The 26,082-nt window shown below is 43.8% G+C and overlaps 1 protein-coding gene and 1 long non-coding RNA gene across 4 annotated transcripts; both read left to right on the top strand.

Moving 5' to 3' along the window:
* Positions 1 to 339: 339 nt before the first annotated feature.
* LOC120665911 (hydroxypyruvate reductase-like) lies at positions 340 to 20,422 on the top strand. Of its 3 annotated transcripts, none has more exons than XM_039945635.1 (11): positions 340 to 523; positions 1,007 to 1,134; positions 1,289 to 1,433; positions 1,523 to 1,650; positions 2,514 to 2,585; positions 2,683 to 2,797; positions 3,033 to 3,136; positions 3,216 to 3,374; positions 5,019 to 5,231; positions 5,520 to 5,951; positions 20,300 to 20,422. In XM_039945635.1, exons 1-10 carry the CDS (start codon positions 391 to 393, stop codon positions 5,586 to 5,588), a joined length of 1,266 nt encoding a protein of 421 aa, XP_039801569.1. In that variant the 5' UTR covers positions 340 to 390; the 3' UTR covers positions 5,589 to 5,951; positions 20,300 to 20,422. The 3 variants fall into 3 exon arrangements, with proteins under 3 accessions (XP_039801569.1, XP_039801580.1, XP_039801575.1); XM_039945641.1 differs by having other exon boundaries at positions 342 to 523; positions 3,216 to 3,257; XM_039945646.1 differs by lacking the exon at positions 3,216 to 3,374 and having other exon boundaries at positions 20,300 to 20,347.
* Positions 20,423 to 20,618: 196 nt separating this feature from the next.
* On the top strand, positions 20,619 to 21,676 carry LOC120665930. The gene is made up of 2 exons (XR_005671453.1): positions 20,619 to 21,340; positions 21,466 to 21,676. It is a non-coding gene; the product is annotated as an uncharacterized LOC120665930 (long non-coding RNA).
* Positions 21,677 to 26,082: the final 4,406 nt, after the last annotated feature.

The following is a 26,082-nucleotide window of genomic DNA, read 5'->3' as shown; positions in this document are numbered from 1 at the left end:
TGTTTTTTAATTGTCATGCCCCCACAAGAATTTGGTATCTCACTTTACCGAAATCGTTTAATTTGGTCTACATTCTCTCTTAGATGAACTAAAATCGGTGAGAAACATAAACACCTTTTTCCGGATGATTTTCCCTCATTTTGTTGAATAAGAAACGTTTAAAAGTGATTAGGGAGAAATGTTTCTTATTTTTCACCGTTTGGTATACGGATTCCACTAATTCTGGCTAGAATCAGATTCTTGCAACCAAACGGGCCCCAAATAGAATAGAAAAAAAAAGAATCAAATCAAATCAATGCACTTGTATAAAGAGACCATTTAGAGTTTCAAGAAAATAAGTCTACCGTAAGCACAAAGGAAAGTGATTTAGGAGGCCTTTGGTTTTCCTACATGGCGGGAGCAAGATTAGCATCAAGGCTCACACACTCGCCCGCACACCAGCTCTCTCGCACAGCCGCCGCCGCCGCCGCCGCAGCTGCGGCCTCTTGGCGCCGTCGCCGGGATTCCGTTTCCCTCCCGCGAGGTACGGCCGTCCCCCACCGATCCCCCTCTCTCTTTCTTGGACTCTCTGCCTCTCTGGGCACGCCTCCTCCTGCCTCGTGGGGTCCTGCTAGCCTTCGTTCTTGGGGGCCTCCCAGTTCGCAATGTTGGGTGAGTCCTCAAAATTGGTGTCGATTCCCCTCGGTTGCAGCGGGGAGCGTGGGTTCGCAACTTCGCGGCCGCTTGATATACTTGGATTGGTTTTTGGGGAGATTAAATCCGATTAAATCCTCAAAATGGGCACAGGGAGGGTCAATCTCTCTCAAATTAACTTGATTGATCAAACTATTATAAAAGAATCGATTTTTCTTTGTCAAATACTCAAATTGATAGTAAGGTTTTGGTTATCCAGTAGATGGATGAATGGATGGATAGTTTTATCAATAATTTTTAATGGGAAATTATCACATCCGTGGAGAAACTGTTTTATATCAGTTGTTTTGTTCATACTGTTCTTCCATTGCAGGTTCTGTTTCCAGAATGTCCTGCTCAGTTGGAAGCAGCAAGGTTACAAGGGTGCTATTCTGCGGCCCCTATTTTCCTGCTTCTACTATTTACACCAAGGAGTATTTGCAGAGCTATCCATTTATTGAGGTCGGTTGATCTTTTCTCTGGGGCATATGAGCACTCTATATATAGATGATAATCGATTTTTGAGATTTGAGGATGTATGTAGACTTAGCTGGTTGTCATTTGTACTTGTAGGCTAAATGTATAGCTGAAATTCTCACTTCAATGCATTTTGCAGGTTGACGAAGTAGGCCTTGAGCAGGTACCTGATGTTATTCAAAATTACCATATATGTGTAGTAAAAAATCGACGCATAGATTCAGATATCATTGCCAAGGCAACCCAGATGAAGATTATTATGCAGTATGGTGTTGGGTTAGAAGGTAAACTATTTGCCTGGTGTTTCTTATCTACTTAATCTAGTTATTAACAAAAGTAGCTCCTCATATATTAAGTACATGATTTCCCACAGGCGTTGATGTAAATGCTGCTACTGAGCACAAAATTAAAGTTGCACGGATACCTGGGAGTAAGACAGGAAATGCGGTGTCTTGTGCAGAGATGGCAATTTATCTTACCCTCGGTGTTCTGCGGAAGCAAGTATGTTTAACAGATAGCAGTTTTGAATTTTGGCCACTTGGAAGTTGGAAGTGCTTCGCACATGGTTCATGTTTTCTGATGCTCCTGTCTTCAATGATCATTCATTGCTTCTTTTTTCCTCACTACCTAGAGGCTAGAGCATTTTTACAACTGTACAAAGCTACATATCTAAACTAAGCAAATTATCAAGACTTATCATATCCTGGATTTAGCCAGTCCAGGAATGATTGTAGCAAAATCTGAAGCAAGCAGGCATTTTTCTTTGCTATTACCCAGTCATTGGTTTAACATGGACTTAAAATTCACAGTAGCCTATGGGAATGTAACAAAGGCACAAATAGTTTGTTCTAGATGCTTTTAGTTTCAGATCTCTACTTTAAGGTTGATAAAAAACCTATTCGAGAAAAAAAGGTTGATAAAAAACAAGGGAAAATTCGATTCATGCCACCACAACTCCGTGAAATTGGGTTTCACGTTGAAAATCATGCCACTCAATGGCATGGATTTCAACATGAAATCCAACTTCGTGAAATTGTAGTGGCATGGATCCAACTGACCCAAAAAAAAATGTGCTAAGTCAAAATTTGAAAAATTATATTGTTCATCTATTTTGTTATTTCAAGTTCGGAAGATACTATGAACTTTGTCAAAAATTAAGATAAAATGCATTTTCAGAGATGAGAGGGTATGCAATGCAACAGATTTCTGGGATATATGCTAGATGATGTATTAAATCTAGTGTTTGTTTCAACTTTCTTATACATAATATAGTAAAAACAATGTTTCTCTTGCGTTAGTTATTGTTAACTGCTGGCATACATAGTGAACCACTCACGTTCTGAATTTTGGGCATTATTTTGCAGAAGTTGATGGATAATGCTGTCAATCAGAAGGACCTGGGCAGTCCAACAGGAGAAACAATATTTGGAAAAACAGTATGCCCTTGGGCCTTGATGTAGAAGTTGCTCATTTTTTCTGTTTTGGGGAATTACCTATCTGTGTAATGAATTATTTTTTATGATTGCTGTCTAGGTCCTTATCCTGGGGTTTGGAGCCATTGGCGTGGAAATTGCCAAGAGGCTAAAACCATTTGGCGTAAAAATTCTTGCTACAAAAAGAAATTGGTCATTAGGCTCATTGTCATGTGGTAAGCTGCAGTGGTTAACATGCCTACATGAAAATTCCCAATGTTTGGCACTTTCCATACTTCGTGGGTGCAACATGAACAAATTCGCTCATGATCAAGTTACAACCTAAGATCTATGACTATATTATGTTAACTGTTCGTATTTTGTTCATTCCATCGGTATGCTCCCAGGTACCTGTAATTGTGATCTGTTTGCGAGAAAATTAGCTTCTCGTTTGAAACATTCCTTGTGCAGATATTGAGGGGCTTGTAGATAAAAAAGGTGGACCAGAAGATATGTATGAACTTGCTGGAGAAGCTGACATAGTCATAACATGCTTGCTACAAACCAGTGAAACAGTTAATACTTCTCTTGGCCCATTTCTTTTTCTCTTATCTGCATCCTTTACTTCTAGTTATTAAGCGAGCATATTTGTAGGTTGGAATTGTTGATAATATGTTCCTCTCAGTGATGAAAAAGGTATGTACATTTCCTTCTGACACACTGATATGGAGAATTCAGGAGGTAGAGATCGGGGAGGTTTTGAAGAGGATAAAGGGAGGTAAAGCGATGGGCCCTGATGGTATCCCCATTGAGGTGTGGAGATGCATAGGAGATAGAGCAATAGTATGGTTAACTAAGTTTTTTAATCTCATTTTTCGGTCAAACAAGATGCCGGAAGAATGGAGGAGAAGTATATCAGTACCTATCTTCAAAAACAAGGGCGATGTTCAAAGTTGTACTAACTACCGTGGGATTAAGCTGATGAGGCATACGATGAAGTTTTGGGAGAGGGTTATCAAGCATCGCCTAAGAAGAGTGACAAGTGTGACCCAAAACCAATTTGGGTTTATGCCTGGAAGGTCAACCATGGAGGCGATTTTTTTAATACGACAATTGATGGAGAGATATAGGGAGTAGAAGAAGGACTTGCACATGATCTTCATTGACCTTTAGAAGGCATATGAAAAAGTACCTAGAAATGTCATGTGGTGGGCTTTGGAGAAGCACAAAGTCCCAACTAAGTACATTACCCTCATTAAGGATATGTACAAAGATGCAACGACGTTTGTCCGGACATGTGATGACAACACCACTGATTTTCCTATTAACATAGGCCTACACCAGGGGTCAGCATTGAGCCCTTATTTATTTGCTTTAGTTGATGGATGAGGTCACAAGGGATATACAAGGTGAGATCCTTTGGTGTATGTTTTTTGCTGATGATGTGGTGCTAGTTGACGAGAGTAGGGCAGGGGTTAATAGGAAGTTAGAGCTGTGGAGACGCACGTTAGAGTCGAAAGGGTTCAGACTTAGTAGGACCAAGACCGAGTACATGATGTGCGATTTCAGCGTGACTAGGCATGAGGGGGGAGACATTAGTCTAGATGGGCAAGTGGTGGTCCAGAAGAATAATTTTCGGTATTTAGGATCGGTGCTACAAAAAGATGACGACATTGATGGAGATGTTAGGCATAGAATTTTAGCTGGCTGGTTGAAATGGCGGCAAGCTTCTGGCATCTTTTGTGACAAGAGGGTGCCACAAAAGTTAAAAGGCAAATTCTATAGAACAACAATTCGTCCGGCGATGTTATACGGTGCTGAATGTTGGCATACTAAAAGGCGACATGTCCAGCAACTGTGTATAGCAGAGATGCGGATGTTGTGGTGGTTTTGCGGGCACACAAGGAGGGATAGAGTTCGGAACGAAGTTATTCGGGATAGGGTCGGGGTGACACCAATTGAGGAGAAACTTACCCAGCATCGGCTGAGATAGTTTGGACATGTCCAACGAAAGCCTCATGAGGTGCCGGTGCGTAATGGGGTTCTTGAGCGGATCGATAATGTAAAGAGGGGTAGAGGTAGACCTAAACTGACGTGGGATGAGTCGGTTAAGAGAGACCTTAAGGATTGGGATATATCTAAAGAGATAGCTTTGGATAGGAGCGCTTGGAGACTAGCTATCAATGTGCCTGAACCTTGAACTTATTTCTTTCGGGTTTCATCTCTAGCCTACCCCAACTTGCTTGGGAAAAAATAATATGTTGTTGTTATTGTTGTACATTGATATGAAAATGATAGATCAGATTTATATGTTCATTTTTTTAAATATCCTGCCAATGGCTTTATTTATTCATAAGAGAATACCATTATATAAATAATCTTCTGTTATAATAATAATGGAAAATAAAACGTTGCTGGTGTCTTTAACGTGACAACCATTCACTTCCCTTTATTTAGGGGTCATATCTGGTCAATATTGCTAGAGGACGTCTATTGGACTACAAGGTTGTGTTTGATCACCTCGAGTCAGGTCATTTAGGTGGTTTGGGCATTGATGTTGCTTGGACAGAACCATTTGATCCAAATGATCCAATTCTGAAATTCTCGAATGTTATTTTAACACCACATGTGGCTGGAGTCACCGAATACTCTTACAGAACTATGGCAAAGGTTTGTATTTGTTTTCTATATGGCCTGTGATTATTTTTCATTAGTGCAATGCATTTTTGTTTTTTTGAATAAATGCATTTGTTATTCACTAGTAGTTCCTCTGCATCTATTAATTGATTGTCAAGTTCCACAGTTGAATATTGTTTTATTGCATTACTGTATTTGTCAGATGATGTGTTAGCAGAGCCTTCAATATGTGGTTGCTCCAAGGGCTTAATACACAACACACTGCTGCAGTTTTATGTGGGTATCTCCACCTTTTGGTCATCTTTTGCCTTCCTTGTGCAGGTTGTTGGTGATGTTGCTCTCCAGCTTCATTCAGGAGAGCCATTCACCGGAATTGAATTTGTGAACTAGATCCAGAGGTGGCAGCCGGCCTTGATGTTGTCTGCTGAATTCAGACAGGGTACTGGAATTGTTTGTGTGTGAGACGTGCATTGTTCCAAGTGCATAGGGAATAACTTATCGGCAATGCCAGTAAGAAATAATTGTCGCTCTCCCGAAATTGAATTTGGGTGAAGCAAAATTACACATTGCAGCAGGTCTATCCACATTGATCTGCACAAAAGAAACAAGAATAGTGTTTTTTTGCCTTATTTTCGCATAGATATTGCTTGGAAGTAAAACAGTTTCCCAGCAAGTGGGGCTGAATGCCATTGTACGTGTTCTCTTTGTCAATTATGTAGTTGATAAAATTTGTTCGGAATCATTACAAATAATGTTCCAGCGAATACATCAGAATAAAGTTAGGCTTTCCCCTCTCGCGTGCTCCCAAATCGCCGGAATCGCTGCCGGATACCTGTCACAAGGTGAGGAAATCTTCCGCCTGTCTCTGGCATGCGAGGACGACGACGGCGCTCGAGGTCTCCGGGCCAAAGCAGGGTACAGGGAGGGTCGTGTCAAGGGATCCGTTGGACTGGGTAACCTGTGCTTGTGCAGAGGCAGCAGCGATTCCTTTCCTTAAAAAAAACAGCAATACCTGAATAGTGCTGATTTTATTTGCACTGAAGCTTGGGCCTAGCTTTGCAGGCTTGAAAGAGGTACAGGGTGGGCTTGGGGGCTGGTCCTAGGCCCAAAATCAATTGACATTTCTGTCGGTCCGGTCCAAATATATCTATCCTTTTCTCGGCTCAGCTCTAGTCGGAAAGGGATTAAAATGTAACAACGTAGATTTGTACCAGACTTTTTTTGTCATTATTTCTTGTGGGACTTGACTTGTTTCAAACAAAAATAAATTTCGGCTGTTTACTTCAAAAAAAAAATGACACTGATACTTTTACCATATCCTTTATATACATGATGCAATAGGAAATGCAACTCCTTCACACTGAGCTCAAACTCAGTGGAGCTCGAGAGAATAAGGGAGGCAATTTGTGATGATAAATAATCAAGAATAGGAGTACGTGAAGCGCATCTAGGCCGATAGATGCTAATGGTAAGTTTCGGTGATTAATGACAACCGTATGTGACTAACATGCGTTTTGAAGGAAAAATCAATGATTAGATTAGTCTCATATGTAATATGAAAGGAGACCCCTCAATTCAAAACAATCATGCGTGCCAAGGACTCCATTCCAAAGATTAAGAACCTTTCTAGTCTCAAGTGTCACAAGGAGATGAATGACACTTGATTTAGCTAGGGTTTATAGTATTTAGTTCTTGACCGTACTATTAAGAGGGGTTCATGAGTTAGTAGCTTGACCAAATTTGAGTTGGCCTTAGAAATCTTGCACACTCGCTCAAAAACAGCCCAATATGGTCAATAGAAGTCAACACAACACTTGGAAGAAGAAATAATCGAAGTTACATTCAAATCCAAGTCAATTCAATTGAAAATGAAGAAAAATAGCAGCACCGGTTTAACCGATGCCCCTATCATTGGAGCATCCGATGCTTGACGGAAGTTCCGACGCCCTGTCGGTCTATCTCTCTTGGAAGCAAACTGAAATCAAGTCACTCTATATCACCGGTTGAACCGATGGTCCCAAGCAAAGCACCGGTGCATTAGATGTACTTTGTTCCAGAGAGCATGTTTTGGTGGACCTCAACTCGTCTTCAGCACCGGTTGAACCAACGCTTAAGAATCAACCATCGGTGCATTGGATGTACTATGTTCCAGAAAGCTTGTTTGAGTTGATCCGTGAACCTCTTCAGCACTGGTTGAACCGATGCCCCTACGGATCATGCACCGGTGCAATGACGCAAGCCTGGATACTGTGTCAGAACCCCCAATGGCTATTATTTGACACAAAGAGACCGGTTGAACCGATGACTTCAATTTCTCACACATCGGTTCTTCCGATGGTCACAATTTTTCTGCAGTGGACTTCCAACGGCTATGTGACCCTCTCCACTCTATATATGGGCACCCCCTGGCTCATTTGAACTGCCTTTGACACCTTAAATACCTGAGGCCACTCTTGAGAAGAAGAGAAAGTGCTTTGAGCAAAAGAGTGAAGATCTAGTACATTGATTGTGCTTCAACCTTGAAGAATTCAACCTTTACAAGTGTAGCAAGTGTGTTTGAGCTAGGGCCAACTGAGTGTAGGTCAAGTGAAGGCTTAGGAGCTTGTTACTCTTGGGGTTTGACGGCACCTAGCCGGTCTTGGTGATCGGGAGGTTCTTGGTGAGCTCTTAGAGTTTGTGGGAGCCCCAAGACAAGAAGCTTGTACACGGTGTGAAGCTCGCCGTTCCGGAGATGGAGAAGGAGCATTTTTAGTGATCACTTGCTCCTTGGTGAAGCAACGGAGCTATACCCTTGTGTGGGTGCTCCAACGTGGATGAGGGGGGAGCGTCAAGTCCTCGATACCACGGAAAAAAAATCCGATTGTCTCGTGTCTCTTACTTTTATTTCAAGAAATTAAATTCATTTGTTGTTATTCTTGCTTTTGATTGCTTGTAAATTGACTAAGATAACTTGCATGGTAGTGTGATCTCTTGCTTATGTTTTGATCTTGCTAGTGTGCCACCTTCTAGACAAAATGATCATGATAGTGTGTTTACCTACCTAAGGACCTTTTGCTAGCGTGCTCTAGTGACTAGGTCTCAAATTTGTAGTTTGGGCAATACTAGTCTAGGTTAAGGACTAGGTAGAAATTTGAAAAAGTCCCAATTCAACCCCCCCTTCTTGGGCGTCGATCCTTTCAATTGGTATCAGAGCGAGGTATCTCTTTTTAGGCTTAAAATCCTAGAGAATGGCCGGTGGGAGTGGTGGTCCACCCAAACTCGATGGGAGAAACTATGCTTATTAGAAAGCTCGCATGGCGGGTTACCTTGAGGCTATTAATCCCATCGCTTAGGCGGTCACGGAAAAATCTATTGTCGGTCCTTGGAATGAAGATCAAATCAAATATGGTGCTAGAGCGAAGAATGCTTTGTTTGATGCTCTTAGTGAGGAGATTTTTGCTCGTGTTTATAGCAAAAAGACCTCTCACGAAATTTGGGAAGCTCTTGAAGCTATTTATGTTGGTTCTAAAAAGCTTCGTGAAGAGTTGGTTGAACAAATGTATGCTCGATTGAAGCTATTTATGTTGGTTCTAAAAAGCTTCGTCAAGTGCTTAAGGAAAAAACTCAATGAATTCAAAATACTTCCAAATGAGTTGGTTGAACAAATGTATGCTCGACTGAATGTGCTTATTGAGGACATTAATGCTCTTGAAATTTCTCATTTGTCTACTAGTGATATCATCCGGAAGATCCTTCATTGTCTACACAAGCCCAAGTACAACATCGTCACCTCATTGCTCTATGAGAAGGATCTTGAAACACTTGAAGTGAGTGATGTTATTGGGAAGATTCGGTCTCATGAGGTGTTTCTCTTGGGAGAAGTTGATCCACCGCAAGACAAGAGAGATCTTGCACTCAAAGCTAAGAGTGATCATAAGTCCAAGAAAAAGAACAAGTGCAAAGTTCCATCACCAAGCTCAAGTGAGGATGAAGCTAACGAAGATTCAAGTGATGAGGATGGTGATGTTGAGCTATCACTTCTCATAAGGAAGACCTCCAAGATGATGTCAAGGTTGAACAAGAGAGGCTACAACTATGACCCCAAGAAAACAAGTTTCGTACCCGGAAAAGCAAGGACAATGCCAAGAAAATTTGCTACAACTGTGGCAAATATGGCCACCTCTCATATGATTGTTCGGAGCCTTCAAAGCTCAACAAGAAACAAGAAGATGATGAAAATCAACACAAGACATCAAAGAAAAGTCATGAGAAGAAGGACCACAAGAAGAAAGGGTCTTTCACAAGAAAAGAGAAGGTCAAGGCTTTTCTTGGAGAATGGATCATGGATGGTGAATCCTCAAGTGATGACTCAAGTGATGAAGAATCCAAGAAAAAGATTGTGGGGATTGCCATGCATGATGATGATGATGATGATGCTGATGATGGTGATGAGGCACCTCTACCTCTACCACTCATGTGCTTTATGGCAAGAGGTAACTCCAAGGTGGGTGATGATGACGATTCCTCTAGTGATGAAAGTGAACATGGCTTATCTCCTAATGAAGTGCAAAACATCCTAGATGAGTACCAAAAAGTGATCGAGAAGTACAAATCAAAATGTAAAGTTCTTGAAATTGAATATGCCAAGCTGAAGGCCTCAAATGATGAGTTGATTGTTAGACACAATGATGTAATAGAAACTCATGATACATGTATTGTTCCGAGCAAGCAACTTAGAGCGGAGCATGACAAGCTACTTGCTAAGCACGATGAATTGAATGTTAAATATGAGGAAGTAGTTGTGCTTAACAAGTCACTTACTTCATGCAACTAGAAGTTTAAGCTTGATTATGCTAACTTAAGTATGAAGTATCAAGAACTTGACCTTGCCTTTGATGCCTTGGATGAAAAACTAAAAGAAACTCAAAAGGAAGTCATCAAAGTCAATATATCTACTTTTTGTGATGATCTTGTGGAGTTTCCTCGCCCTACTACTTGTTATCATACTTCTCCTTCTTGTTCAAAGACTAACCATGATAGGGAGAAATAACTTGAGGAGGAGCTTGAAAGCATGACCAAATGCATGTTCAATGTGACAAGGGGAGAATACTTGCATAAGGAGATTCTCTTCCACAATGCAAGGCACTTTGGTGCAAATGGATTTGGATCATTTCCCAAGCCTCCAGAAAATTGTCCCAAGTCGCCGGAGCTCAAGGCATGCTTCAACAAAGAAGTTAGCTCATATTGTCAATATTGTCAAATTCCTACTCATCCACCTCCTACCTTGCCTCCTAATTATAAGTCTCAATTCAATAAATATCATTTCTTGTTAAGCAAGCTTAAAAGTGGCAAGGTTAAGGCAAAGTTTATTGGCACTCACATGAAGGGAAAGTTATCACGCCAACTATGGGTTCCTAAAGCTTTAGTAACTCATGTCAAAGGACCCAAACTTGCTTGGGTTCCCAAACCTCAAAAGTGATTCATTTGTGGGTAGGTGAACTACAAAGCCGGTGGCAAGCATTGGGTGCTTGATAGCGGATGTACACAACACATGACCGGCTATGTAAAGATGTTCACCTCACTAGATGAAGATGTGGGCGATTATGAACATGTCACCTTTGGTGATAACTCAAAAGGAAAAGTGGTAGGTTTGGGTAAGGTAGCCATTACCAAGGATGTTTTTATGTCTAATGTGTTGCTTGTTGAGTCGGTTAGTTTCAATTTATTATCTATTGCTCAACTTTGTGATTTAGGACTAATATGCACCTTTACTGATAGTGAGGTTGTAGTGACAAGCAAGGAGGACAAGAGCTTAATATTCAAAGGATTTCGACATGGTAACATTTACCTTGTTGATTTCTCATCTAATGATGCAAGCTTGGCGACATGTCTCTTCTCCAAGAACTTCATGGGTTGGCTTTGGCATCGCCGCATTGCTCATATTGGCATGAGCCAACTCAAGAAGGCCTTCAAACGAGGTATGGTGGTTGGTGTCAAAGATGTTACTTTTGACAAAAACAAATTGTGTAGTGCTTGTCAAGCCGGGAAGCAATTTGCATCATCACATCCCATGAAGGCTTATTTGACAACATCAAGAAGCTTGGAGCTATTACAAATGGATCTCTTTGGGCCAACCACCTACAAAAGTCTTGGCGGTAATCTCTACTGTCTTGTAATTGTTGATAATTACTCTAGATATACTTAGACTTTCTTTTTAGAGGACAAGAGCAAGACTATGGGGATCTTTAAGATTTTTATCAAGCAAGCTCAAAATGAATTTGAGTCCAGTGTTGTGAAGGTTCGGAGTGACAATGGCACGGAGTTTAGGAACACTCAAGTAGAAGAGCTTTGCAACGACATGGGGATCAAGCATGAGTTTTCATCAACATACACACCTCAACAAAATGGAGTGGTGGAGAGGAAGAACAAGACATTAATCACTCTTTCAAGAGAAATGTTGGATGACTATGACATCTGACAAATATTTTGGGCGGAAGCCATCAACACCGCATGTCATGCATCCAACCGAGTTTATCTCCACTGCTTCTTGGGAAAGACACCCTATGAGCTTCTCATTGGGAGGAAGCCCAACATCTCCTACTTTCGGGTGTTTGGTTGCAAATGCTACATATTCAAGAAAAGGAAGCACCTAGGCAAGTTTGAAAGTAGATGTGATGTTGGTTTTCTTGTTGGTTATTCATCAAACTCCAAAGCATATCGAGTATTCAATAGTGCTACTAGCAAGATTGAAGAAACTTGTGATGTGAAGTTTGATGAGACTAATGGCTCCCAAGGGGAAGTTTTCTCTTGTGATGATATAGGTGATGAACCACTTCGAGAAGTCATGAAGAACATTACTATTGGGCAAGTCAAGCCAAAGGAGGAGGTAGAAGAGCTACAAGTCTCATCCACTCAAGTTGAAGTCACTTTCAAGGATCACTCAAAGGATAAAGACAAGTCTACACCACCACATCACCATGATGAGTCATCCGATGAAGAAGATGATGCCTCACCTCCTTTCCATGATGCCCAAGATGAACAAGTGGTTGAAGAACAACTTTCATTTGATGACACGCACATCACAAGTGAACGAGCCCAAGCTCAAGATCAAGATGGCGAACCACTAGAAGAATCAATGTCTCAAGCACAAGAGAGGCTTACAAGAACTTCAAGAAATCATCCCATTGACTTGGTCATGGGTGACCCCTCTGGTGGAGTAAAAACTCGTAGACGTCAATATGCCTCTTTTTGTGAACATTACTCGTTTGTTTCTTGCTTGGAACCCACAAATATAGATGAAGCTCTTGAGGACCCGGATTGGGTGATGGCCATGCAAGAAGAGCTCAACAACTTCACCCGCAATGAAGTTTGGGTTCTTGAAGAACGTACTCAAGACAAGAATATCATTGGTACTAAGTGGGTCTTCCGCAACAAACAAGATGAGCATGGTGTAGTGGTTCGCAACAAGGCAAGAGTTGTGGCAAAGGGTTTTGCACAAGTTGAAGGGTTGGATTTTGGTGAAACATTTGCCCCCGTTGCAAGACTCGAGGCCATCCGTATCCTTTTAGCGTACGCTTCACATCACAACATGAAACTTTTTCAAATGGATGTGAAGAGTGCGTTCTTAAATGGCTTTATTAATGAGTTGGTGTTTGTTGAACAACCTCCCAGGTTTGAGGACCCAAGATATCCTAATCATGTGTATAGGTTGCACAAGGCGCTCTACGGGCTCAAGCAAGCGCCAAGGGCTTGGTATGAACGCCTTCGTGACTTCCTTCTCAACAAGGGCTTCAAGATTGGGAGGGTGGATACAACTCTATTCACAAGAATCATCAATGAAGAGCTATTCATATGTTAAATCTATGTTGATGATATCATTTTTGGCTCAACTAACCCCACTCTTTGCAAAGAATTTGGAGAAATGATGGCTAGGGAATTCGAGATGTCCATGATCAGTGAGCTTAATTTCTTCCTTGGGTTTCAAATCAAACAATTGAAGAAAGGGACTTTCATCCATCAAGAAAAGTATACAAAGGATATTCTCAAGAAATTCAAGATGGATGATTGCAAGCCGATCAAGACTCCAATGCCAACAAATGGACATCTTGACTTGGATGAGGGAGGTAAATCGGTTGACCAAAGTCTCCATCGTTCCATGATTGGGTCACTTCTTTACTAACCGCATCTAGGCCCGATATCATATTTAGCGTATGCATGTGTGCCCGCTTTCAAGCTAATCCTAAGGAATCACACCTTAGTGCCGTTAAGAGGATCCTTAGATATCTCAAGCATACGCCTAGCATAGGCTTGTGGTACCCCAAAGGCGCTAGTTTTACACTCTTGGGATACTCGGATTCGGACTTTGCCGGATGTCGTGTGGATCGCAAGAGTACATCGGGTGGGTGCCACTTGCTAGGGCGTTCCTTGGTCTCTTGGTCGTCAAAGAAACAAAATTCCGTGGCCTTGTCAACCGCGGAGGCGGAATATATTGCCGCCGGGGCTTGTTGTGCTCAAATCATCTACATGAAGCAAAGCCTCTTGGATTATGGTGTAGTATTAGATAGGATCCCGCTCCTTTGTGATAACGAGAGTGCCGTTAAAATTGCTAATAACCCGGTTCAACACTCTCGCACCAAGCACATAGATATTCGCCGTCACTTTCTAAGAGATCATGTGGCAAGGAATGATATACTACTTTGTGGTGTTCGTTCCGAAGATCAATTGGCGGATATCTTCACCAAACCTCTAGATGAGAGCACCTTTTGTAGGTTGCGAAGTGAGCTTAACGTTCTAGATGCTTCTAACGTCATGTAATTGCCTTGTCATATAGATGCATTTCATATGTACATATACTAGGGGCTTGTCTAACCTTGTCAAGATAGTGATGAACATGGGTCTTGCATGAGCTGGTGGTCTTGGTTTCGCTCATGGCATGAAGAATGGTTCATCATGAAGAAACTTGCCAAGGGTTCAAACTTGACAAGATAGATTTAAATTCTTGCAATGCATGTGCTTGGCATATAGAATGCATCCATGTTTAATTTCTCGCTTTGCATTGGCATTGCATCACGTTAGTAGCATCACAAGGGAGCAAATCACACTTCGAGAAAGATATTCATGCTAAATATGATATATCAACTCTACAAGAGTGATAAGATCAATATTGCGCTTTCATGCCTATTGAGCCACGTCCTATCGAACTTAAAGTTTCAATTTCTAAGTTCATAGGCAAAGTGGCTCATACATTTGGTTTTTTGTGTTTAAAACCTCGCTTGGATCTTAATTTGCCTATGTTTATGTAAAAGCTTGCGAGCACTGTAAGTATGAGTGTTTGAGGGGTGAGGTTGTCTCTAAAAAATGGTCCAAATTGAGCGTTTATGGCCTTGGTTTTGGATATTAGGATCAGAAGTAGAGTTTGTAATTCAGCAGAAAAATTTCCTTAACCACCGGTCAAACCGACGCCTTGTTTTCCCTGCATCGGTTTAACTGGTGCTTAACTCCTTGTGGCATGGTTTGTGCATCGTCTCTGGAACAACCTCCGACCGTTACACCGACGGCCACCGGTGCATCTGATGGTTGGAGGATGAACCGACGCCAAAGCATCGGTTCAACCGGTGCTACTGCGTGGAGTTTTGGCCCTTGCAGCGTCTCTGGACCTTCCTCCTGCAGTTGCACCGACGCTCATCGGATACTCCGATGACCGAGTGGTGGTTCTTCCGATGCCCTCTGTTGACCACGTTTTCAACTCATCCAGATCTGGTCAACATTACACCGATGAATACACCGATGCTTATATCTTCAGCACCATCGGTCCTTCCGATGACTAGGGTTTGCGGGCCTGCACGCACCGTTTCGGTTATATTCTTCGTGGGCCCCGCACGTCAGACTCACGTGCCTCCTCTCCCCTTCCAAATCGAGCCGCCGCCGCCGCCGCTACGTACCGCGCCCGTGCTCGCCACTCCAAGCCGCCGCTCCGCCGCCACTCGCGCGCAGCACCGCAGTGCCTGCGCCACGCCCGCGCCACCCGCGCGCCGCCTCTCATCCTCTGCGCCGCCGTTCGCCTCCGCCTACAGTGCCACCGCGCCTTCCCCACACTCCGCGCGCGCAGCTCTACATCCTCTACCCTCCATGCGCCGCAACCTAGACTCTGCTCCATCTTCTACACCTTTTGCTCAGGCGCCCTCAAGGTGTTCGAGAAATTGCTCCTTAGGCATTTTCATCGACCTTCTCTCGGTTTCGTCGCTGTTTAGCAAGGGTATACTCTACACTTCCTTGGCATGTGTCATGTATTCATTTTCATATCTTTTACACATGACCACACATGACCCTTGCCTCTCACACACACACTTGGCTCTTGACTTCACAAAATCTCTTTCAGTGTGTTAGTGAGTTGTTATCCACTAGATCTCACCATGATAGGCTCATATCATTCCATGCTTTGCTTAAGGACATTCTTTCCTTTAGTGGATATCTCGTATATGCATAATTCTTTGTCTCACTTATTATCTTCTATCGATTCTCTATGACAGATGGCTGGAGATAAGAAGAGTAAGGGCAAACAGGTTGTGCAGAAGAAGAAGCACACTCGTGAGGACCGAGAGCAAGAGAGAGCAGAGGTAGTTGCAGATGTAGCAGACAGGCAGGGTTCGCTTCGGATCAAGGATCCTCAGGCTCAGGGGGAGCCACATCAGCAGTTACGTCGCTCAGGACATACTCATCAGCCAGAGACAGCTCAGACCACACCTGAGTCCCGCTCTCGTCCACAGACTCGGGGTGGTGGTACTCATAGGGCAGCAGGCCGTGACAGTGAGAGAGAGGCAGCTGGACAGGACAGTGATGCAGAGTCAGAGCCACCTCAGGTCGAGCTGTTGGATCTCAGAGGGATACCAGGGCCTCGAGTGAAGAGATTGAGATACGTTACCCCTGAGACGTGGTTTCCTGAGCAGAGGGATATTGGAGTTGATCGTCGCTTTCACATTCTGCTCCAGGAGTCTTTTTATCACGCTTATTGCCAGATGGACATTAAGATCAGTGAGCACAAGATGCTTCACTGGGTGGCTATGCGTGTGGCAGCCGGTGGAGTTCCAGTACTCCCTTTCTTCGAGCACTACGATGGGCTGCCAGCACTACTCAGTGAGAGGTTCAGATATATCTGAGAGTGGGTCCGCATCTTCTACGCTACCCTATTTGTTGAGGAGGACCAACAGTTCATTGATTTCATGTTCCAGGAGAGGCACTATCGTTTGACTCGCGCCAGATTGGCTACCCTGCTTGGAGTACAGATTGCCAAGGAGCCCCACTACATACACTATCAGGCTTATGGGAACACGGTGCCCCCTCATCGCCCTCACGAGACCCACTTCCCGTCTGACGAGGAGGTCAGTGTGCTTTTCCAGCAGCCATTTTTGCCTGGCACTCCTAGGACTCCGGACAGGCTGACTCCCGTGGCACACACTATACATCTTGCTCTGAGGAAGAGTTTGCTGTTCAGGATAGGCTATAATGAGAGGATCACAGCTCTGCAGCAGTGGCTATTACTGTACATCATGACAGGTCGCGACTTTGACCTTGTCGACTTCTTCATCTGCGAGCTAGAGGACGTGATCATGGATGGGATGACAGTTCACCGTCGCCACCCCTTTGCTCACTGGATCTGCTGGATTCTTGCCCAGCTCAGTCAGAATGCTCATATGGATGAGCTAGCACAGTCGAGGATGCACTTCGCAATTTACTCACCTACTACTCCTCGAGACGGCCGCCGCGGCCCGAGAGGCCAGCGCAGAGCACAGCAGGTTTTGGATGAGCTTGCCTTGGCTAAGGGCCGAGTTGCAGATGATCCCACGGCAGCTGAGGACACGTCACTGATTCAGAGGATTCGGAGGATGATGAGAATTACATACCCACTGTTACCGTCCCTCGAGGTGCTCATGATGATGAGGCAGGATACTCTGGTGCAGCCCGCACCCCTGCTCCTCCAGTTACCACTGCTCAGGTCACTCAGCCTGATTCACTCGCTGCTATTCTTCAGAGGCTCTCTGACCAGTAGGATAGATGTGCTGCAGCTCAGCTGAGCATGCAAGCCGAGCAGGCTCGCCAGCAGGAGGCCCAGACACTTGTACTTTAGGGGATCCGGTAGCAGCAGGAGGCCATGAGGTTACAGCTTCAGCAGTAGTCCCAGATTCAGCAACAGATGTTCACTTTCTTCTCGGGATGCTTCGGTCAGCTGTACCGTCACACTGGACTGCCTGAGCCTCAGCTCCCTACACCCCAGCAGCTCCAGTTCGACCCCACTGCTCCTGCTCCACCTGTTGGCGGCTTTGTGCAGACACCCTTAGCGTCTTTCCCGATGTCACCTCTTCTTCAGACCGGGTTGTTTGCCAGCCCTGCTCCTACTTCCACTCCTGATCCGGCTCCTGCTCCATAGCCTAGTGTCTGGACTGCCGAGCAGCGTGCAGAGTTCCTCAGGCAGCAGTAGGTTTTGCATCAGCTACATCACCCCTCAGCTTAGTCCCTCACGTTCGAGTCATCCTCACAGCTTGAGGTGCTCCGTCCGTCCGTTGTTCGCCCTACTCAGCCAGACACGACTCCCGTCACGTCTGCTTCTCCGACGGACTCCACGGTCGTCACTGCGCTAGCTGCTACCTCTACTCCAGCTACTTCTGCTACTCCGACGACTCCGGTCGAGCAGAAGTCCTCTTCGGCCGACGAAGACTGGACGGACGACGACGCCGATGACTCCGCCACTCAGTTATCCACCGGACCGAGCATGAAGACCCCGCCTTCTCCATCTCAGGACTAGATCGCCTTCCTTTTTGGTGCTTTGTTGCCAAAGGGAGAGATAGATAGGGGGAGTAGAGATAGGGGGAGCTTAGTGGTTTGTGGCGTGATTGGATCTTCATAGATTTTATGTATGGACATGTTATTTGGATATTGTGTATGCTCTGTGATTGACATGTTCCTACATGTGCTTAATTTCTAGTATTGCATACTTGTTTATCGCTTTCAATTTCATATTTTGTGTATCTCTACTTTGTGTTGTCATCAATCACCAAAAAGGGGGAGATTGAAGCGCATCTAGGTCGATAGATGCTAATGGTAAGTTTCGGTGATTAATGAGAACCATATGCGACTAACATGTGTTTTGATGGAAAAATCAATGATTAGATTAGTCTCATATATAATATGAAAGGAGACCCCTCAATTCAAAACAATCATGTGTGCCAAGGACTCCATTCCAAAGATTAAGGATCTTTCTAGTCTCAAGTGTCACAAGGAGATGAAGGACACTTGATTTAGCTAGGGTTTATAGTTTTTAGTTCTTGACCGTACTATTAAGAGGGGTTCATGAGTTAGTAGCTTGACCAAAATTGAGTTGGCCTTAGAAATCTTGCACACTCGCTCAAAAACAGCCCAATATGGTCAATAGAAGTCAACACAACACTTGGAAGAAGAAACAATCGAAGTTACATTTAAATCCAAGTCAATTCAATTGAAAATGAAGAAAAACAGCAGCACCGGTTTAACCGATGCCCCTATCATCGGAGCATTCGATGCTTGGCGGAAGTTCCGACGCCCTGTCGGTCTATCTCTCTTGGAAGCAAACTGAAATCAAGTCAAGTCACTCTATATCACCGGTTGAACCGATGGTCCCAAGCAAAGCACCGGTGCATTAGATGTACTTTGTTCCAGAGAGCATGTTTTGGTGGACATCAACTCTCCTTCAGCACCGGTTGAACCGACGCTTAAGAATCAACTATCGGTGCATTGGATGTACTATGTTCCAGAAAGCTTGTTTGAGTTGATAAGTGAACCTCTTCAACACCAGTTGAACCGATGCCCCTACGGATCATGCACTGGTGCAATGACGCAAGCCTGGATACTGTGTCAGAACCCCCAACGGCTATTATTTGACACAGAGAGACCGGTTGAACCGATGACTTCAATTTCTCACACGTCGGTTCTTCCGATGGTCATGATTTTTCTGCAGTGGACTTTCAACGGCTATGTGACCCTCTCCACTCTATATAAGGGCACCCCTGGCTCATTTGAACTGCCTTTGACACCTTGAATACCTGAGGCCACCCTTGAGAAGAAGAGAAAGTGCTTTGAGCAAAATTGTGAAGATCTAGTACATTGATTGTGCTTCAACCTTGAAGAATTCAACCTTTGCAAGTGTAGCAAGTGTGTTTGAGCTAGGGCCAACTGAGTGTAGGTCAAGTGAAGGCTTATGAGCTTGTTACTCTTGGTGTTTGACGGCACCTAGCCGATCTTGGTGATCGGGAGGTTCTTGGTGAGCTCTTGGAGTTTGTGGGAGCCCCAAGACAAGAAGCTTGTACACGGTGTGAAGCTCGCCGTTCCGGAGATGGAGAAGGAGCATTCTTAGTGATCACTTGCTCCTTGGTGAAGCCATGGAGCTATACCCTTGTGTGGGTGCTCCAACGTGGATTAGGGGGGAGCGTCAACTCCTCGATACCACGGAAAAAAATACGGTTGTCTCGTGTCTCTTACTTTTATTTCAATCAATTAAATTCATTTGTTGTTATTCTTACTTTTGATTGCTTGTAAATTGACTAGGACAACTTGCATGGTAGTATGATCTCTTGCTTAGGTTTTGATCTTGCTAGTATGCCATCTTCTAGACAAAATGATCATGATAGTATGTTTACCTACCTAAGGACCTTTTGCTAGCGTGCTCTAGTGACTATGTCTCAAATTTGTAGTTTGGGCAATACTAGTCTAGGTTAAGGACTAGGTAGAAATTTGAAAAAGTCACAATTCAACCCCCCTTCTTGGGCCTCGACCCTTTCAGTACGAGGTGTCAGGAACCCCACCGAGAGTCATCACACTTTTTCTCGATCCACTGTGGTCTTAGATAGCGTCATATTATGGCGTCTACATATGTGGTTTTGTAGAGGTGTTTCATTGTTTCTCTATAAGATCAGAACTCTGTAATAAGTTGTCCTTTGACTTAATTTATTTTCGTTTCTTCTAGTTCTGCTATGTGACTCACCTGTGTTTGGGAAGTCGCAGAACAAAAATCTCTTTTATCTAAACAACGAGTTCTGTGTTTGACAAGTGTACAAGAATGGATATCTAAGCATATTGTAAGACGAACATCAGAGTTGTCAGTTTACATGGTTTAGTTTGTCACATATCATATTTGTGCAGAAGAAGATTCAGGTGCATGCTTGTAAATATGGAACTGCATTATTAAAGTAACTATAACCACGATCAACTTCCAGCTACAAGACAGTTACACAGTGTGTTTGATTTGCATTGTTAGATGCCAGAATATTGTCCAATCCAAAAGCCGAGCTTGGCTGTGTAGCTTGGTTTATTTGCATTGCCAAACAGACTGATCCATCTCTGGCACGCTGGGCTGCAGGTCGCTGAGTTTTGCTAATTGCTGTAGGCCCTCACAAGCGCTACGGTACCAACCTCTGGTCTCTTATCCTTATTGCATCTGCACTTATCTTGCATTGTAAGGATATGAGAGACTTTTTTTAAAAAAAAATGCGGGTTGTTTCTTTGTATTTTCTAGTGATTCTTCTGTTCTTTCTCCAAATATGGAAGGTTCATTTTTGGCTGCATTACGTTTTTTCAGTTTTATGATCCATTTATCCATTTTTTCTTGAGCTTCTTTGGCTCCTGATGATCCGTTAGCAAATCACTCTAGGGGCCAAGAACAACAGTGGGACTTGAGCTTCTTTGGCTATTTCATTTGGTGTTTTAGCGAGATAAATAGATGAAATTTCTTGCAACTTTGACATATTGGAGTGAAATTCGCGGAGTATTTTATCTTCTCAAAATTTTTGGTATCCAGTTGAGAGAGATCTCAGCTCATCATTCTATACTATGTACATCCCATGAGAAAAATGATCATGGCGATCTCTCCATACCTCAACCCTTAAACAAAAATGGTCCTTGAGCATTTCATTTCTTAATCCAAATAAGTTCAACGGACTGCCGACATTGCTATGGGGGCCTCCCCCATCACTTAGTGTCTGCACTTTGTGGGACACATCCTCTATGCTCGGACATGTAATTGCTGTTGATGTATCACACATATTATTACAAAATGTAGGACAACTAACTTCGGAGTTTGATCTTTTTAGGAAGAAGCACTACAAATCAGAAACAAATAAAGAGGAACAATAGATGTGGTAGGTGCTTTTTTTCATCAATGTCTTATTAGTTTTGCTCCGGTGGTTCCTTCCATGAAGTTTGCACAAATATTAAAGCAGCTGACAATTAATTATATTATTTTTTCCGAGTGGGTACTATCTAGGCCCAGCCCTATCCGTACCCGAATGAGGCCCGGTCCAAATCCAAAGCCTGGTACCTATGAAGCTGGCACGCTACCATTCTTCCCGTGTCTTTCCAAATCCCCCATCATTCTCCTACCATGAGGTATGCACGGCGGCGGCGGTGGCGATGTGCATCAGCGGCTAACCAGCTACAGGGCCGCTGCTTCGCAATCCTCCATCGACAGGGTCCAGGTGCACCAACACAGCTCACCCCTGTTTCGATCTCATCCGAGCATCCCCTCCCCTTCCTGATGCGTTTTTGTTGTGTACGGCAGCAGCTTCAGCCCTTGATCAACTGCGAGTAAAAATGTTTTATGGTTTTTATGTCAATCAACGAGCAGAGGTTTTAGTGTTTCTGCTGACTTGTCGATGTGAGTAAATGATGAAAGCCTTCTGTGGATGTCTCCTCCTTATTTTCTGCACTTAGTTTGAATTTTTTTCCTATCACTTCTGCAAATATAGCTGGTGACAGAATTGCCCCTGCTATCATACAAGACAGACCAGCATGCATGCATTTTAATCAAAGGTACATCCAAATTTCTCTAGTGCAAAGATTTACCATAAAAAGCCTCTTTCCTGGGAAAAAGTTTGTTGGCTCAAAACTGTCATGTGCAACGGTTTGTCATTCATACTAATTCAGATATATCAAAATTTCCACTTGTTTAAATATTTGCTGATAAAAAGCAGTGTCAATTAGTTATTACCAGGGCCAAATGTTGGAAAAGTGATCGTGTTTGAAATGCAGGAAGGCTAGCTAGTAGCCTTGCATGATAACAGGAGCAATTTAGTCACCTACTACATTGAAAAAGTGCTTGAGGAAAATATGAGAGGGAGAAATGGATGTGAAATGCTGTTATATGAATGCATTCTGTGCTTGAATGCTATTTTGTGAATTCATTGATTTCTAGTGCTGTTTTCTGATCACCATTGCTTGATGTGCTTTTTTTGCGCTTGTTGCATTTTTTCAGCATTCTTACTCATAAAACCTTCTCTTTGCAGAAAGAAATACTTGTACAATGCTGTATTTGATGAGGGCACTGTGATAATCTCTGACCAGTTCATCAGCAGGATTGTTTCAGCAGAGGCCGGAACTATGCCTTTTTCTAAAAAAGATAATCAGGACGTTCAATGATTTTGTTAACCATAAACCACCTCTCTTTGGTCCGTTTCTTCTTCAGTGGTCTCAGCTGCCTTCTGATGCTGGATGTCCTGCGTTATCTCGTCTGAATTTCTTGAGATGCTAACAATATTGGACCAATTGAGCAGAAATTTTGATTTACCATTTCAATGCTAACAACCCAGATGGTGTTGACGTGAGGCTTATTATCAGTTCGCTGGCGAGTTGTTAGATCCGCTCATATATAGTCACAACTCTGCTTTCTTTGGTTAAAGAACCACAAGTGGAAGAATTGTACTGCATCCATTGTACATGTAGACCCGCTCATCTGTCATGATTTTGTTACCTAAATGCTGTATTTCGACCCCTATGTTTGTAACTGGAGTATGTACGGTGTTTGACATGAAGTTTTTAACCTTCTCGCATGAATCATAGAGTTTGAGGTTATTGTCTTCTCCCCGGCTGTAACCTTCTGATCATGAATTATAGAGTTTAGCACAGGGAGGAGAAGCCATGCAGTGACACACACAACATCTGTAACAATGGAATTTTTAGCATAACCTTCTGGAAATTGATCATAAAATTTAGTATCATGGAGCAGGATCATAAAGTTTAGTATCAGGGAGCAGCCAAAAGGAGTCACACAAATAACATGCATCATTCAAATTCTTAAATAGACCCAACTGAAGGCCACCAAGCATTCAAGCCAAAAAAAAAAAAAATGTACATCCTTCATTCAAACCACAAAGCATATGTAACTAAGTCTCTAACTACTCCAACCTTTTATAGTAACTTAGACCCAAACTAAGACTTAAACTAAATAGTTGGAGAATCTACATCATTGTCTTCCTCCCGATTCATGAGTGCTTGAATGGCTTTTTTCACATCCTAAGCTCGTTTGCCTCAGCAAAAATAAGGTCAGCGGCCATCTCCTTCCTGAAGTTGTCAATATCCGCCTGTAATTGACATCCAAACAAGTTTGTTCACAGGAGTTGTTACAAAATAATAAGATGCCCGTAAAGATGTGTTATCATGATCTGAACTGATATCATTACCCGGCTCAAGATGAAAGTCCAATTCCTCATCATGTCCAACTTCACGTTACTACTCATGATGATCAGTGTCTGTAACCAGACCCCTCAAAAAGACAAAAACGCCTTTTCTAGAATAGTTTATGTTGCCAGATAAATTTATAGGAGATTGAGATTGTAATATGTAGTTTAGACTTAACAAAATTCAAATGGTCAATTAACAAATTGGATACCAGCTTTGCACTGTTAGTTATCTAAAGGCCTAGGCAACTACTGAAATGTAATGCCAACAGTGAACACAAAAGTACAAATGATAAGTTGTTCCTTTGGAGCAGGTTTTATCTCAAACAAATGGTAACTTCATTCTTCAGATCAGGCTTTATCTTGAATAAATCGGTTGCAATTGTGACAGCAAAAACAATGTGATTCATTTGGCTGAAGTCTACAACCACTATGTAAGAAAGGGTCAAAGGTGACAGACATCATCTCGCAAAGGTGACGGGCATTGCGCCCGACACCTTTGTCGCGTCATTGTTGTGAAGTCAAAGGTGAAGTGACGTACTTCGTTCTTAGGACGTCACCAATCTGAGTCACCCCTGACCCCGAGTGGGGTCTTGGCCCATCACCTTTGGTAGAGATAGGTGACGCACTACTTGTTGCGTGTCACTTATCTTCAAACTATAGGTGACACGCAACATGTTGCCCATCATCTGAGTTCTATATGTAGGTGACACTCTCTATATGTTGCCCGCCACCTATGATCCCCAAGCAGTATTATTTTTAGGCTTATGAGCTGACAGAACAGAACCAAATCTTAGAAATTATCTCGGAGACGAGCCAAATTCATAGAACATCAACATTATCTCATAATCATTATGTACAAGATAGGGTTAGAACCATGTCACATAATCGTTATGTACAAGCTAAGTGTTAAAACCATGTCACATAACACCATCATTTTATTTCTAGCCTAGCCATGTAATCACAATGGTAAAGGTACACACTAGCTTTAGTCAGGAATCTTGTACTGTATTTTGATGGAGCTGTGTAGTCAGGAATCTTGCATTGCATTCTCGGCCATTGAACCAAGACTTATCCATAAGAACTCGATCCTTGGATTTCCCATGCATTTATTCCATCCCAAAACATCGACTTGTAACAATCTTCAATGTAATCCCAAAGCATCGACTTGTAATCCCAAAGCATCGACTTGTAACAATCTTGAATTTAATAGCACTCATGAAAAATAAAAGGCAAAGGCATGATAAGTGCAAGATTTAGCAACTGAAAGGACGGCATCAGCACTCCGAAATGCATTATTTGATCTTTGATAAGAACAAAAACCTTCCCTAAATGAATAAATCTATCCCTAGTCTCTATTCGAGGAGGAGGAGGGGCTCACCGGTGACGAGGAGGCAGAGGTCAGCGACGCCCGAGTAGGAGGAGGGGCTCACCGCCGACGAGGAGGCGGCGGTCAGCGACGCCCGAGGAGGAGGAGGGTGGCGGTCGGTCGGTGGCGTGGAGGACGAGGAGGCGCTGGTCCTGGCCCACGCGCGGCGGCGTGGAGGAGGGCGGTGGTTGGACGGTGACGTGGACCAGGGACGACAGCCACCGGTTCCGCGGTGGCGTGGAGGAGGCGGCGGTCAGGGGCCCGAGGAGGAGGAGGGGCTCATCGGCGACGAGGAGGCGGCGGTCATCAACGCCCGAGGAGGAGGAGGGCGGCAGTCGGTCAGCGGCATGGAGGACAAGGAGGCGCTGGTCCCGGCCCACGCGCGGCGGCGTGGAGGAGGCGAGGAGAGGTGGAAGTGGGCTAGGGTTTGGAAGAGAAAACGGCCAAGTGTTGTTCTATATATTCAAACAAAAGAGAAAGGTGACGCGCGATATATGTAGCCCGTCACCTCTATCACATGAAAGGTGACCCACTTTCTATATAATGCATCACCTATCTTTACATAAGTGACGCGCAATATATGTAGCGCGTCACCTATGTCATGTGATGCGGCTAACAACATTCAATTGCTAGGAATCGCAACCGCCGGTGCCCTCTCTGTGCATCTCCACAACCATGCGCCCTCTCGGCATCCGCGTGCTGTTTCGCATTCATCTCTCGATCCCACGATCTCTAGCCATCGCCATTATACTGCCTCCCGCCCGCTCTCGGCTGCCATCTTCTTCGCTGTAGCACGCACGCTCTCGCCACCATTGCCATCCCCTCAAACCCCTGCTCTTGCGTGCCCTAGGTACAATGATGTCGGGTTCCTTCTCTCGCTCCAGCCGCCGCCGCTGCCACATTCAAGTGGACTCGTCGTCATCATCGTCGCCTTCTTCCTCCCCCACCTCCTCTCACCGCCGTCGCCATCGCCAGCCGCCTCCTCCTGCTGCAGCTCCGGCCCCGGCTCTTGCATCAACCCCTACTCTGGCCCCGGCTCCAGTGCCGGCCCTGGTGCCTG

The sequence above is a fragment of the Panicum virgatum genome, chromosome 2K (assembly GCF_016808335.1).
Source record: "Panicum virgatum strain AP13 chromosome 2K, P.virgatum_v5, whole genome shotgun sequence".
NCBI lineage: Eukaryota > Viridiplantae > Streptophyta > Magnoliopsida > Poales > Poaceae > Panicum > Panicum virgatum.
The sequence above is the reverse complement of the archived record's forward strand: the minus strand, read 5'-3'. Positions and strand labels throughout refer to the sequence as shown.